This window comes from Anopheles bellator, chromosome 1 (assembly GCF_943735745.2).
Source record: "Anopheles bellator chromosome 1, idAnoBellAS_SP24_06.2, whole genome shotgun sequence".
NCBI classification, from domain to species: domain Eukaryota; kingdom Metazoa; phylum Arthropoda; class Insecta; order Diptera; family Culicidae; genus Anopheles; species Anopheles bellator.
This window is the reverse complement of record NC_071285.1, coordinates 24215972-24232389: the sequence shown is the minus strand read 5'-3', so window position 1 is coordinate 24232389 and position 16418 is coordinate 24215972. Positions and strand designations below refer to the sequence as shown.

Sequence of the window (16418 nt, the reverse complement as noted above, 5' to 3'; positions counted from 1 at the left end):
TTTGGCCCAAAGCAGCGTTTATCGGTGGTTCAAAATGTTCTCAGAGGGTGAGAAGATGTGAACTCAAGGAGAGCCAAGTTTGGTTCAATGTGAACAGTTTTTCATACAGTTCTCTTCGATTGCAAGAGGTCATGGTGCTTCATGAGTTACTGCAAAAGGGTAGAAAGGGTTCATAATGAATATTAGCCGCATGTTATGCGCAAACGCCCGGATTTGTGGGAAATCAAAAATTGGCTTTTGCGCCGCTGCTCACACATCGTTTTTTCTGCCCGAATGTTTGGACAAAAGGACCCATTAATGATGACAAAGCCACCATATTCTCCAGATCTGACCTCCTGTAACGTTTTCTAGTTCCGGAAACTGAAGGGGGTCATGAAAGGACGACACTACGCAACGATTTAGGAGATACAGACGGCATCGTTGAAGGAGCCGAACAAAATCACAAAAAATGTTTTATTGAAGTACTTCTAGGATTGGAAGAAAACGTCGACACAAGTGTATGATGGAGGTTACTTGAAAGGGCGGGAAATAGATGTTCATGAGTAAAGCAATATAAAAAAAAAAAACACAAAAGTCGCAATGCTTTTTGATCACACCTCGTATAATAAGGGTTACCGTTTGCAGCTGAACGTCGTTTTTTGCTTTCATTCAAATGCCGTGGCGCTTGTCAGTATGATTCGAACACAGTTTAGGGGTTCCAACAATATAATTGGGGCTTTCTAATTAAAATAAGCCAAATCACCGTTTCGTAGATAAAACTTCAATACTTCAAACCCGATGCGATGCGCAATTGGGGCTGCACATTCCAAACTGCGCCTGTCGTGAGGTGAATTGAGTGCAATCGGCACGTGATGCTCTTCTTGTCCTTTTTTCGCCTATAATTAAGCGTTCTAATCAATAGTGGCCCCCGGGGGCCCCGGGGGTAAATAAATTATACCTCCCAGCAATGTGTGCCGCTTATTTTGACAATTGGCATTTCGCGCGCCCAATACACCAACTGTTACTCATTTCAACGACCGCGAAGGGGCGACGGCGGCTGCCCAAACCGAAAAACCCATCTGCTGGACAGAAAATCGATACACCGAAACCGAGTTCCGTTCCGGGGTTCTGTCAAAACCGGTGCACGGCAGCCTTTTCCCGTGGTCCGAAATAAAACAACCATCCCAAGCAAGCCCCCGAAATTAGGCATGTCGCTCGCCAAAAGCAGCCTCGTCTGATTAGTCAAAGGTTGATGGCCCCGGGGGCGGTATAGGCGGCGCCACAGAGAGAGAGAGAGGTGCATAGAATAAAATCATGATTTTTTGACAGGGAAATTGATACAAAACATTTGCGCCACGGCAACGGAATTTAAATAATGATCTAATGCAGCCGACCGGACCCCGGGTTCCGGGTCCCGGGAACCGGGACACACGCCGGGCAACTAAAGTAGACCAAAGCCGGGGCATAAATTGTATCGGGCGGTTGCGAGGGCAGAGGCGTTTTGCGAGGTTCTCGCCAACGTCAGCCACTCGTCAGTGCGCGGAGTGTTCCCGGGACTCGATCGTCGTCCGATTTGGTGCAGGTGCATGAAAGGCGCAATGCGCTCCACTAAACTCCTCTCGGGGGAGCCTAAGTGGAATAGAAAATTCATAACCATATTTTATGATCTAAATTAAGCAGTTCCCTGAACCAAAACAGATCTCTTTGCGCTTACATTATAATGCGGGATTGATGGTTTTCGACATACCGGAAGAAGTTGGAGAACTTCCGCAAGTATTTGCGCTAACTCAGTATTTGTAGGGAATCAATAAAACAAATAACATCATACAGGGTTGTTCAATAAGTTCTGCGGTTCGATAAGAAACTCCTAATTTTATGGTTTAAAATACACTTTATCATTCAGTATGGTCTCCCTGAACATCAATACACTTGTTACAACGAGGTTCCAATTTATGAATTCCATCCCTGAGAAACTGAAAGGGCTTAAAAATACATTTCTAAAGTTGTTATGACCTCATCGTTTGATAATGAAAGCTTTTCACGCACACTATTTTTTAACAGATGGAAGTCGAAAACGCTCCAAATGATGCTGAGAATGTGACATTGCCCAATGAGACTCCCAGGGCTTCTACTAAATCTCTTTCAGTCACTCGACGATTTTCCAATACGATATCCTGTATTTTTCCTACGATTTCAGGTGTTGCTACTGCTTTTGGATTTCCTTGACGTGGATCGTCTTCAATGCGTGTACGACAACGTTTAAATGGAGCAGCCCATCATTTAACTGTACTAACTGAAAGCGAAGAGTCCTTATGTACTTTCAATATTCGTTCATAAATTTCCATTGCTGTTAAACCTTCCTAAACTAAAAACTCAATGACACGTCGATATTAAATGGCTTGTAAACTAATAATAAATTGACAGATTGAAACGAAACTTCACATACGTTCATATGAAGAGTGTACCAACATACCAAAAAAAATTGGGCTAATAGCAACGGCGTCTGTTATTGAAGCCCAAAAGTTATTTAAAAGCCTGGTATACTACATTCAAATGTACCATTATGCCAGCAAGGATCAGATAAAATATAAAATACAACATTTAGAAAGAATATGAAACAAAGCGAAAGGTGAAACTAAAAAGTTTACTAAGATTTTAAAGAAATGAACTAAATAACGGTGTTATACGAGAACGTGTATCAAAAACTTTCTACCATTTACTTTAAGTTGTTCTAAAACTAAAAAGGCTTAAACCACCGTCCCGTAAACATAAAACAAACAATTTAAAGCAAATCATTTGCCAAAAGTAATCACAAACGCAACGGCATGTTTCAAATTAATGCAGATCAATGCACAAGGAGAATAAAACTGTAAACTGACGCCAACTGCAAGGCCGATCAGCAAAACAATGTGCCCCACATATTAACCAACCTAATGGTTGTCAATAATTTAATTTATTTCAACATTTCATTATCGACTGCTGGTTTCGCGGCGGTCCGACCGTCCGGGGCTTCTCATGTGTTCGCTGACCAGCGCAAGTCACAGCCACAGCCGCCGCTGCTTAGCGCAATTAGCCACACACTCAATCCAATCATCCCGATTTCCTCATTCTCGCTCCGCATTGAACCGCGGTGTTTATGCGATTTATGTTACAGGATTGACGCTTTTTCTCTCTCTCTCTCTCTCTCTCTCTCTCTCTCTCTCCCTCTCTCTTTAGTGCTCTTACATCGCCACATCGCCGCACGTCTTTGGCAGGCAGATCGATTGAAATGATTCAGTTTTTGTTTCTTTCGGTGGTGCCATTGCTTCCGTAACGGAACCGTATCGGAAAGCGGCTAGAAAGCAAAACCAATGGCAACTTATGGGCCCCCCTGTTGGGGCCCCACCGGAAGCCACTGCGGCCACACACCCATACACACACCCCACAAGGCAGTAGTAAAAATGCGTAGCTTAAATAGAAACGCGCAGCCAGCTCGAGCAGAACTCGTGGTCGCTTTCCACCACCTGCCAATCTGTTAGTATGTATGAGTGTGTATGTGTGCGTGCGTGTGTAGGTGGTGGTTTAAGACCCGGACCTGGGGCGAGTGCAGCCAGGCGCGCCTGTCGGATGCATTTCTGGAGCGGAAGTCATGCCTGCGTCTGGAGCGCGACCGAAACCGTCTTCCTTTCCCCGGCCGAATGTTGGAAGTCACACAACACTCGCCCACATACACCCTGTGGCCTTTTTGTTTGGCAATTCAGTTTTGTTTTGTACGATTTGCACATGCCCAACATATTATTGTGTGCGGTTTTTATGTTGCTGTGGGCCGTGGCCCTCTCGCGGGGCTTGCATGTCAGCCGTTTTGTCAGCGAATCGCATGCACAATCGGACGAATAGGAAAAGGACGAAAACGAAACACACGCGGGATGCGCGGGTGGTGTGTGCCGGCACACAGCGAACCGGCCGGGGTTCCTTTGAAAGGGTTCTGCTTGCCAAAAAAAAAAAACCTACGGAAGCTCACCGAAACAACGATGTCGACAACGACGACGGAGCGAAATTGTTTAATCGAAATTTTAAAAATAACAAATCAACGGTCGGTGGCCGCGGGGTCGCGGTGGCCGCGGGGGGCATATGGAACCCGGGTGACTAGAATGGGGCGACCCAAAAAAAAAATAGAGAAAAAACCCAAACAAAACGCCCGCGATATGATGAACGATTGCTAAAAATCGATTGTCGGGAGCGTGGAAAATGGTAGTTCACGAAAGGGAATCGGCACAATGCCACCGACCGAAGGGCCTGCCTGCCTGCCAAATGTATGGTGCGCCGTGCCACCCACCAAAAAAGGGACATTCGAAGACCCCGAAACGCCGACCCGTTGGGGAAACGGAGGAGTGTGTCCGGGTGAAACACCACATGAAAGGGCCGCCCGAGTTCGCCGGGATGCACCGCCGCCGACGAGGAAGACATCAAAAACCTGCGACCAGAAATGATCTTTTCCTTCGCCGGGATCCTTCGCCGGGCGCGACCGTCTTAAAATAATTGTTTTGCCAGCTCCGCCACGACGCAAAGAGCAGCGAAATTCTCGCTTTGAACTCGTGTGCACTTTCGGGTGGTGAGAAAAATCGCGCAAATCGCGGAGAAAAACTTTAACATCTTCACCCACACATTCGAAGGGCGCGTTCCGTCTTCATTTCGCCTTCCTGCGTCGTGGTTCCTGCGGCGGTGCTCAGGATCTGTTCAGCGTTCTGAATTCGATAAGGCAACTCCGGCAGCTCCGACGACAATGGGGACGCCGTTTCCGGCGTCGGCGGACGGTTTTGGCTCGCCCCGAAATTCCGCATCCTTTTCGATGCCGTTTTCACGTAAACCTCACACACTGACGGGTGGGGGGGGCGGTGGCGGCGGCAGCAGTCTGTCATTTGGGTTATGAAAATACGACGGCAGCGCGGCGCAACAAACATGTCTCGGCGCTGCGCTCGAGAGATGAGCAAAGTTGAATGCTGCAAATGAGGAAATGAAAATCTCTGGCTCTGGGGTGCTCGTGGGCTGCAGCATAGGAGTCGCATACGTTACATTACTCATTACGGAGCAACACGACGCCACGGTGGAAAGTTTTCTCAAGTCGCTTTGAAACGGCTGGTTCCGGCCTTTGTGTGGCTTTCGGTGTTTCGTCTTCGACCGGGGACTATGGTTTTTTTGCGTCCTCCTTTCCTCCTGAGCGTTGAGCGTGAATGAGCAGCATAAGTTACTTTTTGCCCGGGTTCGCTCTGTATGTCTTTTATCGGTTATGCTGTGTGGATAATGCGGGCCGAGTATTCTTAAGAGCGCCAAGGCAGTACAGATCTGATTCCCATTTTTCGCAATAAGACCAATGTGTGTATATCTCACATAGAATGCTCAATTCATTTTATTAAATCTACAGGAAAGTTGTGTCCGGGGTGTTGAAGTAAACCGGAATACGAAGTTTCCCAAGCTTGAATAAGTCTTTTTAATTTAAAAAAAAGGATATTGCTTCCTAGTAACTTTGGCAATATGTTTGGCAATCGATTGCTCCGACAGTGGCTTGCAGACAGCAGCTATGAAATTGAATTTGATTTGCTGTATGCAAATCTCTTTAGGTTTTGTATGTTTCAAAAATCAGCAATTCCTTGGTAAAGACTTTCGATAAAACTAAAGAAGACAGGCTTTTTAAGCGTTGCAGTAAAATAAAGAAAGATAATTCAGAGAGGATTCAATGCTTCGAAACTAACAACTATTCTTACATTACAGTATTCTATTTGAAAATAAATTCTCCATAGACCTTAAAGGTTTAAACAATGAATTTTCTACACAAAGTTTGCATATTTGTTTAAATAGTGACAGCCGAAAATTTACCAAAAACGATTATGGTTGTTGCAAGTACAAAGCAAACTTCGTCTTCGGAGAAGGAACAAACCGGTCAGATTGATCCCGAAGGTCTCACAAGACACATTTCAAAAGTATACTTTCAAATACCTTTTTGTAAACTTTTCTCAAATTTTTCATATATTCCCATCAGCTTCGCGGACAATTTTTGAACTATTAACCAATTTGTTGTATGAAAATAAAAATGTTCAAAAAATCCTATTCGTTTTACTTCTCTACTAACTAATCCCGTTAGCCCGTAGTTCTGACGAAAATTCCATTCCAAGTGATTTCGATTGATTATGGTTTAACCGGTTGCTGATGGCCTAGATTGCCATTGGACAGATGAATATCAGCTCTAAACACAATAGCTATATGTATTTTTATTTTTTGGCAAGAAATGAAATCCTAAAAATATAGCTTAAGGATATCTTCTAATGTGTAGTCCAGTCATGTATCCATTCAGCCCTTAATTGGTTAAAAAGTTAAAATAGATATATTTGCTTTAAGTTCAAACCACACGACCAACTCTATTGATAGACTTTGGCAAACAGCTGACCTCTAGAATGGCAGTGCCGCCGGTGGATCCTCCCGGGTGCCTCCGATAGCTCTATTAAGGTCCACGGTTTCGTTCTCTCGATTCCCACGATTCCCAGGGGCCCAAGAAATAAAACGAGTGCGTCATTTCCTTTCGCCCGACAACGGTTCCAACCCTCTCGGACCAGAGATTCGTTTCGGGCGCCCAATGGACGGCGAGTGAGGCGAGAGAATTCGCCAACGCCGGAAGCGGATACACGGAGCGCCCGGCGGCCTCGTGGGATCGAGGAAGCGATCGCACGCGAGGCGAAGTGTGAAACTTCACACACATGCTCCCCGATCGATGTCTTCCTGTGGCGCTGGAACATTCTGGTCCACCAAACCCCGGACCGGGTGCGGTTGCTAATGGCTTTCGATTACCCGCAAACCGGCAGCCGCGCGAAGGCCGAGCCTCGAATAACTCAATCGATTGATCAGGTGTGTTGGATCATGCGTGACACGATCGACGACGACGGTGGGGCCGTGTAACCGATGACAAGATCACCAAACGCCACCGCCGCTTTGCGACAAAAAATAAGAAAATAACACCACATGCACCAGAAGCCGGGGTCCGGCCGCGTTTATGTCAGCTGGGTTCGGACGGGTTCGGCCACGCGTAACGATCGGCGGCGGTGGCGATGCACATTAAGCAATGTTTCGTTTTCTAATGTTTTACACTTTCCCGCTTCATTAGCCCCCGGCGACAGTTTGCGGCCCTCTCGGCTGCGGCCATAGATTTTCCATTTCTCGAGCCACGAGGGGTTGCAAATGGAAAATCGGGTCGGGCGATTCTCGGCAGGTGCGGCCGGTGCCGGGTCCACAATATCAATCGGTCGATGGTGATGTGTGGGCCGATTGTGTCAACAACACGCTGTTACGCAAAACGGAAATGAATAATACATACACTTACTTTTCTTCTTCAGGAACGGGGGCCCGTCGTGGTGCATGCTCCGCGGGTCGGACATTTCCATCAGGGGGCTGTAGATTTTGCCCGGGTCCATACCGGGCGGAAACAGGCCCAGCGGTGAGTCCAGACCGAACACTGCAATGGGAAAGCGAAGGGAGTAAGTAAGAAAATAAAATTAGCTAAATGCCTGAGGTCTGGACATCTGTCTGGATGTGTCCCTCGGATCCTTAGGTAAACCGTCCAAATCTATTCGTTTTGTTTAGGACTCTTGAAAAAAATCTTCAAACAGTTTTCAGACAATTTGCATCTCCAATAGTTCAATCCGAATCAGAATCGCTTTGAGCCAGCGCCCGTCTGATCGCCTTCGATGGCTCCTGCTCGGACTCGAATCTCTTAACTCATGTCGTGGATGTTGCGGGACTCCTGACCAACAATGTTAACCCTCCAGGACTACCTACTGACACTTACAGTCTCGGTGTCAGCTTAAGAATTTTTGTTAATTTAATGTTGGTAGTAAGTTAGGTTATCTATCTGAGTGCATCCAGTTTGATCTATCTCTTTAAGTCTTTGAATCTCTGAATAAATCTCTCTTTAGCATTTGATTTCATTGTTGTCAATTAAGCCTAGCGACTCGACGGACTAGGACTTAATAAATAAACAGTATAAAGTCGTTATTGGAACTGCTTAACGGGTCGCCCGAGCCGTCAGTTGACTTTTGGCGGAAAGTGACTATTGAACGAGTTTAGCGTATCCCAAAGCGCTACGTGTTGGAAGAGTAGCAACTAGTAGTTTTTGTCCGCTCTTAACATAATCAATGGTAGGTCAGTTTCATAACTTTAGTTCGATAAGTTCTATAAGTTCTATTCTTAATTAAGGATCTTACGGATCCTTAATACGGAGTGATCCGAAGAAACTCTTTTCTGATCATCAACCCAAAGAATACTGATACTGTCAAGACTGTTTAGGACTGACGGTAACGAAACGAATTGAAGACCTGCGGCGGTCATTACGACCCAAAGCTCATTAGAATGATCGATGTCGGGAAAAATTTTCTACAAAGGATTTGATTAACCCATCCTACAATCGTTTGACGTAGATCTATTGTGTTCTCCTGTTACATTTACTTGGCCTTTTTGCCCAAATATTTGAAGAGCCAAATAATAGACCTCATACGCTGCACTCCAGAGCGATACTCCGTTTACCGTTTCGCCTAGACCGTGGCCATATAATGTAAGCTACGGTGGAAAAAAGCCCCGCAAAATGCTATTAGCATAGGTCCAGCTGAACGCCCGGGAAAAATGCGACTCCCACGAGACGCGTGAAATCTACGCAATTAAGAAAAGACGATATTCGGGCCGTCCCGAAGGCCCGAAAAATGGGCCCCGCCAACACCCCGGTCGTCCCCGTCGCGTGGGGTTTGTTTTTAATTTTTCTCCCCCATACACATTCACATTCACCTTCTCACATACATTAAAGCGTCCGTGGATTCCGCTCAAAAGTCGAGTGGTGGGTCGAAGTCCGCCAAAATTACAGTCGCAGTCCGAGCGACTGCGACCCAGAATGGAATGGAATGAATGAATGGGCGCCTGGACGCCCACCTCTGGCACCACCCCGAACCACCCACCGAAAAACGGGGTGGTGACCACATTTCCAAAAAGATTTCCAACATAAACCCACCGAAAACCGGTGGCCGGGCCCGTTTGCTTGTGAGAACCATCTCACCCACAGTCCATTATATATGTGTGTGTTAGTGCGTGTGTCTCGAATATGTGTGACCCACACCCACACTCACACACACACACCGGGGGTGGCCAAAACAAAACGCCTTCCCAATTTCGGGTGGAAAATTCGGCCTCCCAACGCTCCCCGAAAAAAAAGGAAGCAAAAAAACAAAGGAAAATAATAACACCCACCACAGGGTGGGCCATTTTCCCGTCCTAATCATGTTCGGTCCAGCGGCCGGTGGGGGGGTGGGGCACCACACGTCTGAGAACGCGCTAACGGGACCTCGGAGGAAGAGGAGGTCTCAAGAAACGACACTTTCTCGAGCCGCGCGGGGTGCGCGTTAATTACGTGCAGCGTGGAGCATATCTTGCGCGCGAGTGGGTGGGTGACGGCTGACGTCTGGAGGGGGTCTGAAGATGATGTTATCATTGACCGCCGAGCGACGCATCGCTCCCGAAACTCGGAGCTCGCGCCGTAGCGTGTATGGTAAAATATGTAATTTTATATGGTCATTGTTGATCGGTCTCCACCGGTCGGTCCACCCTCGGCTCCGGCCTGCGATGGGTGGGTGGTGCGGTGGGTTGCGCGAAATTTTCGGTGGAAAACAACAATGGGGAAATATCTTAATTTTTATGTTTATTGCCCTCTGGTCTGGGGCTCGGTCTCGTGGGGCTCTTGGGGGGCGCTTTTAAGATTTTCTCCCCTGGTCGGGGGTGTCGTGGGTGAGTTGAGGGGGGTAGGGGTGGCGTGGGTGATATCCCAATGTAACCGGACCGGAAATGGATGGCACATAAGTGGGATGTGCGTGCGGCTTTTTTGTACCTCAGACCCCGGGCAGACCTCGGGAGGTATCTCTTGGACCTCTTCCACAACTCAGCGTCGCGCGGGGCGAGGCAAGGAGGGTTGCCGGTCACGAGCGGGAGAGATGGACCTCGTCTAATGATAGCTGCTGTCAAGTGTCGTTAAATTGGCCGGGAGGTGTCCATATCGTTGCTTTTGTTCGTCGCGGTTTGCCAACAATTGGACCACATTTTCTTCGACGAGGTCTCCGAAAGTTGATCCCGTGGCCGTTATGCGGAGGCCAGGGAAGTGTTGCGCAGGGAGGGCATGTTTTGGACCACGCCGGACTGCGGAGTTATTGGTATAAATCGACAACAAGTACCCTCGAAGCTAAGGGTCCATGCTCCAGTCCGTTAGGTCCATCAGAAGGTGGTGACACCGAGCCCGATATTTATAGGCCACTCATTCGGTCATTGGCCTCCCAAATTTATAGGCCACTGTTTGTAGTGGTTAGAGTGCTACAAAATACGATACTTTCGGAATAAATTTAATTGTTATCTGTCAGCAGGTCGTTAATCTGTTAACAATGAAGGTTTTCTTCCTCGTCACGACAGTATTACTTATACGTTAGTTACAGTTATTAATACAGTTATTATTATTTTTAGTTTGAAAATTGGTCGTATCGGACATTGGTCACAGTGTCCATCAACACACAATAGAGACATCAATGGTTGCCAACAAATGATAGTTGACTGCTAAACACAAGGCCATTGAAGTCATCTCAGGGTTCGACAAAAGTATTAATATGTTGCTCTCTTAGATGTTGCTACATTAGCTTTGTGTATAAAAAACCTCTTCTTTTACCTATTATTGCATTGTTGAGTTCATACAAAATCATTACCTGTACAACAATTTGACATCGCTTTGGCCCCTACGAAAAATATACAGAGGTTTTACTTTAAAATGCGGCACCATCTTCTAATCAAAATTCTTATCAAAAGCATGCAATCGATAAGATCGATCGGATTTTCTAATTAGTTAGCCAATCCTGGGGACCACTAGATGTTGCTAGTTCCGTAATGTTCCGCCAGCAGGCATCGAATGAACAGCGCAAGACTGGAGTTGTCTCGACGATCCGTCCTGTACATTTTTCTCATGGAACTTGGACAAACCAAGCTTTGATCCAATCATTTGACCAATCATTTCAAAGCGCACTTTGGTCTTTGTGGTCTATACTAAAGCATGGCCCAGTTAGAACCGGGAACAATTGCATTAGCTCTATCTTTGGGTTGGTTTGACTTAGGAAATACATCAAGGTGTCAAATTGAAGGTATTTTATTGTATTTTAAGAGAAAAATTTCAGAAATTTTTTATGTCGGTCATCGGATGAAATCACGAACTTTCTTTGGAATGCGCGCCATAATTTTCTGCACAATCTTCTGGTCCACCTCAGCGGCGAATTTGATCCAATTTCTCGCCATCTCTGCAGCATTCCACATCACCTTTTCAGTCTTCATCAACTTCCTATTGATTGTTGCCCAATAATTTTCGATTGTTTTTGGGATTTTTAAAGTAGGCCACGTGGTGTTTTCGACGTGATTGTGCAGAATTATTTTTCTTCTTTAGAGTTCAATTAAGCATAACTTTCCATAAACTCCACGTACTAAGATGAAACTTTCAGCACTGAAAGTTGAATGTTTACTGAAGATATGACTATCAACACTTTTGAAATCCGACCACCAGAGGCGCTGCTAGAAATCATGCAATTGTTCCCGATTCTAAATGGGCCATGCTTTATTTTGTCAATCTAATATCTTTTGTGGATTTAATACGAATTCTTGAAAGAGTCGAGATGTCGAGTGTCTTGAAGTGATCTACTTGTCAAAAACGTGATCCTCCTGTCAAAACCAGCAGGTATGTTAACGATTCATCTGTGACAGCGCCCCCTAGCGGCAAACCAGTACACCCCAAACATGTGGGTCATTCGATCTCGATCTCACGATCGAATATGTCCCTGTGGTGGTTGTGGCCATTTTTAGTTTACCGATCGAAGTGATCAACTCAATTTCAAGATCGATTTTGACGATACTCACTGTGGGGCGGGGTGAGGGTGAGCGACGACACCGACGGCAGGTGCGGGAAGGGCAGCGGCGAGTGCGGCGGCCTCGGTCCCGGTCCCTCCGCGGAGTGGTTGAAGAACGGCGGAAAGTTGAGCGTCGGACTGTGGAGAAAGTCCTTCGGTCCACCACCGCCTCCTCCTCCACCGCCACCGCCCGCCGAAGATCCGGACTTGAGACCGTGGTGCGGGTGTTGATGCGGGTGGTGCAGACTGTTGTTGTTGTTGTTGTTGTTGTTACTACTTCCGGTGTTGCTTCCGGTATTGCTGCTGCTGCTGCTGCTGTTGTTGCTGCCGCCAGGAGGTCCTGGGGCTCCGGGAGGCAGGCTAGGGGCTCCGGGGCTAGACGAGTGATGCTGCTGCGGCTGATGGTGGTGGTGTGGGTGATGATGTGGTGGGTGGTGAGGATGTTTGCTGTTCTGCGGATGGTGGTGCTGCTGCTGTTGGTGGTGATGATGGTGGTTCAGGAAGCTGCCATGATTGTTGCCCCCGCTGTTGTTGTTCTTTTTGTTGGTGCTGTTGTTGTTCTCACTTCCTTCGGCCTGGAGCTGCTGATGGGCGGCGGCGGCTGCAGCGGCAGCGGCGGCCGCGGCCAGGTGTGCCGAGTGGGCGTGGTGGGCGAGCGGGTGCTGGTGGGTGCCGAGGGCCAGGTCCATGTGATCGAGGAAGTGGGGCGGCTCCATATCGTCGTGGCCGGCCAGCAGCGACCGCTCGACCTCGTCCCGGTCCTCCAGCTTGACGCGCTTCCCTTCACCCTGCGGGTGATGCTGCTGGTGGTGGTGGTGGTGGTGGTGCATGAGGCTCAGAGCGGGGTGCAGGTTGTTGTTGAGGGCCGACGCGAACGACGGCGGCGGCGACAGGGAGCCGAGCGAGCGGTTCAGGGCCGCCCGGTTCAGGTGCCGGATGTCCTTGAGCGATAGCAGCCCGGTTCCTCCACCGGCCGTGGAGTCCTTCGTCGCCGGCGACACGAGGCTATCCCCGACGCTACCCCGTCCTTCCGCCCCGCCCCCTTCCCGGGCTGCACCCACTGGCGAGGACTTCTTCATGCAGAGGTTCTCCGGACCATCGGACACGCCGAACGATCCGGACGAGGACGAAGGCGTCAGCGGGGGAGCATCACGGGCATCACCCGCCCCCTTCGACCCACCCTTTCGTGGCTTCTGCAACGACCGTGACCTCCGCGTGACCTCGCCACTCTCCCCACTTCCGCGGGACTCCACACGCGCTTCTTCCTCGTCCTGCTCCTGTTCCTTGGTCAGCTTCTCGTCGACGGACTGACTTCGGCGCAGGATACGCTTCAGGTGGTCCTCGTCCAGCTCCAGCTCGTCCTCCTCGTCCAGCTCCTCCTCCCCTTCCTCCAGCTCGTCGATGTCGTCGTCATCCAGGTCCAGGTCCAGATCTCCCAGCTCGTCGTCCCGCAGTGGCCCCCGTTCGTCCTTGGCCCCCTCCCGATCATCAGCACTGGGCACTGGAACCGGAGGTACCGGCGTGGAGGGTTTACTGCTCAGGTCCTGCGGGCCGCACTCACCCGAACGTCTCCTCGGTCGCGCTTGCTTTCGGCGGGGCATCGGCGAGGTGCACAGATCGGCCGCGGTCGCTGTCGGGAGGCTGAGGGACGGGTCGGCGAAGACCTGGGGGGGTCGGAGTAGCTTCGGGGTGGTCGCCGGTGGGCCTGCTGGTGACGTGAGCGGAGGCGAAATGTCCAACAGACTGAAGTCCTCCGGGGACTGGGCGGGCGTTGGGGTGCTCGGGCCCGCCACGGGGTGGTCGACGAGGCCGCGGACCTGCAGCGACTCACCCGCCTGGATCAGGACGGAGAGGCGCTCCTGCGGCACGCTGATCTCGCCCCGGTACATAAAGTCCACGATCGCCTGGACGACCCAGCCCCGGAAGTCCTTCAGCACGATCACCGGGTGCTTGCAGGGCGTCTCGGAGAACACGCGCTGGAAGAAGGGCGAGCAGGCGGACAGCACCACCTTGTGCGCCCGGATGCTCGTCTCCGCGCACACCAGCGTCACGTCCACCAGTGTCTTCGTCTGCAGGAGCGTGTCGAACGCCCGCAGGATGTGGCTCTGGTGGTTGTTCCACCGCAGACTGTAGTGCTCCTGGTCCGGCATCGCGCCTTCGAACGGTTCCTTCATCGTTCCTTCGTTACTCAATCGGGCTCGGGCTTCCGCTTTCTGTCCGGTGGGGCGCGGGGGTCCTCTACTCGTCGGGACTAGTTCCGGTCCCGTCGAGTGCGTCACAGCCTCCGGTCCGGCGTGTGGACCATAACCGGCAGCCAGCCACCAGCCGACAGCCGCTCCCGGTCCGGGTCCGGGTCCTGGTTCCTGTGGAGTAGACGGACAACACGGAAACGCTATAGAGACTAGTGGGTCTGCGGGGGATTCTATTGTTGCGATTGCGGTTGACGGTTCGTCTGCTGCAAAGGGAGTCGGGAGTCGGGGCCGTCTGCGACTCCCGAACGGCGAATAAAAATCCCGAATAAAAAATCGTGGCCATTTTTTGCCTTCTTCAGAAGTTCGGTCCCGAACGCAGAGGAACCCGACCAGATCTCCGGTTCAGGGGTCGGCTCCTCTCAACGTGCGCAGCCCGCGAGGAAACTTTTACTTCAGCAAAGTTCGGTTCGTTCGGGGCGCAAGTGACAAAGTTTTTAAGTGTCCCCGCGACAACTTTACATGCCAAAGCTCGAGCGTCAAAACGATTTGTGCGATCCAAGAAAGGTCAGCTTCAAGTTCAAGCGAACTCAGTGCTCGGGTTCAACCCCTTCCGACCAGGGCCGTAATCGAATTCCATTAATCATTAATCAATTTAAAAAAACAAAAAATGGTATTCTTTTCGGGAAAATGGCGGAAAGTTCTTGCGGCCATAATTTATCACCCGCCCGACGGACGTTCGGATCGAAGCTGCGAAGCGTTGTTGCGGTCTCTCGTTTCAATTTGAAAGTTTTGTTGCCTGGTCGTTTGCCGTTTGGTCGAGGACGTGGTGGCTTCTGGACCGGCCACCCAGAGTGGCCCTCCATGTACAAGTTTAAAAGCTTTCCCTTAATATATTTCACACTGCTTGTGGGGCCCCAAGCCGCCAGGGTCGGGTTGCTTTGCTTAACCACCCGGCATTGTTGGTCACTTGCAATTTAATTACTGTTTCGGTTCTATTAGCAAACTTTGTATCGTGGGTATTGATCAAAGTTACTCTTGTTTACTTTTCTCTATTTTAAGTCGAACATTTGGGCTATTGTTATCTCCCTTTATCACTACTCTACTACTGCACTACTGTACTCCAACAATTGGAACTTTAATTCATGGATTGATGAATTCTGGTTGGCGGCATTCTGAAACCCAACACTTCACTCAACATATTACTTCCACTGCCCAATACCAGATGCCTAGGGTTTCTACTAAATCTCTTTCGGTCATTCGACGATTTTCCAATACGACGTCTTCAAGGATTGTACGATCACGTTTAAATTCAGCAACCCATCCTTCAACTGCACTAATTGAAAGCGAAGAGTCCTTGTAAACGTTTAACATTCGTTCATAAATTCCCTATGCTTTTAATCCTTCAAAAAAAATGGATCATTGCACGATACTTGATTTGTCCTTTATCAGAAGTACTATGACAAGTCGATTTTAAATGGCTTGTAAACAAAGAAAGAAGTGATAAATCATTTTTCGTGGTCATATTGCTACTAATGATGTATTCGCCTATCTTAGTACCATCTGAATATTTGTTAAACACAAGACATCATTTAGACATCATTTCCATGGACATCATTTAGAGTCGCTAGTGGAGATAAAATCCGAACGAATGTGAATGGACAATGTGCATTATTAGGTTTCATATTTTATTATTTTATAGAAAACGCTGGCCGCCTGTCTGAGTTTTAATTAGTGGAGGTTGTAAGAATCTGCTACACGAAAAACTACTTCAAAACTAAAGAAACAAAAGTATTAATTTGACATGTACATGTATTAATTTGTATAAAAGCCTGCCGATGTTAGTGTAACTTATCGGCTTAGTTTGTTTTAAATAGCTGACTTTAAATGGAATCTATGAAGTTATGACAACAACAAAAAAATAAAATTCTATTGTCATGCTACTCTTGAAGTTCTTTTCAATTTTTCATGAAGAAGCACCAAAGCATGAAGATGCGTTCGGAAGCAATGAAATTCTGCAGTTTTGGCAGTTATTAAAAATTATGCCGATCTTGAGAAACGGTCAGATGGCTTGAGTTGCACGTGACAAAATTGGTGCAGTAATACTTTTGAACCAACTCAGTTTAGCATCTAATTGCTCGTACCGGTTCGATTCTTAATCCAGCCTAATCGAACACTGATTTACACTTTTGAGAACAATTCGGAACATTGTTGCCAAACATTTACGGTGCCGATATGTGAACATTCAATAAAATCCATCCCCTGCTCAGTGATTGAATGTCTTTACTATAGAGAAAGAGGTTCTTCCGACGGCTGG

The 16418-nt window shown here is 48.4% G+C and overlaps 1 protein-coding gene across 1 annotated transcript in view; it reads right to left on the bottom strand.

Moving 5' to 3' along the window:
• Positions 1-14086, bottom strand: part of LOC131215271 (protein jim lovell) — a 30335-nt gene extending 16249 nt beyond the window's left edge. Inside the window, exons 1-2 of the mRNA XM_058209660.1 lie at positions 11923-14086; positions 7322-7459 (exon numbers count right to left, since the gene is read on the bottom strand). Coding sequence (XP_058065643.1) covers positions 7322-7459; positions 11923-14086 — 2302 coding nt within the window. The remainder of the gene's footprint in view (positions 1-7321; positions 7460-11922) is intronic.
• Between the last annotated feature and the right edge of the window lie 2332 nt (positions 14087-16418).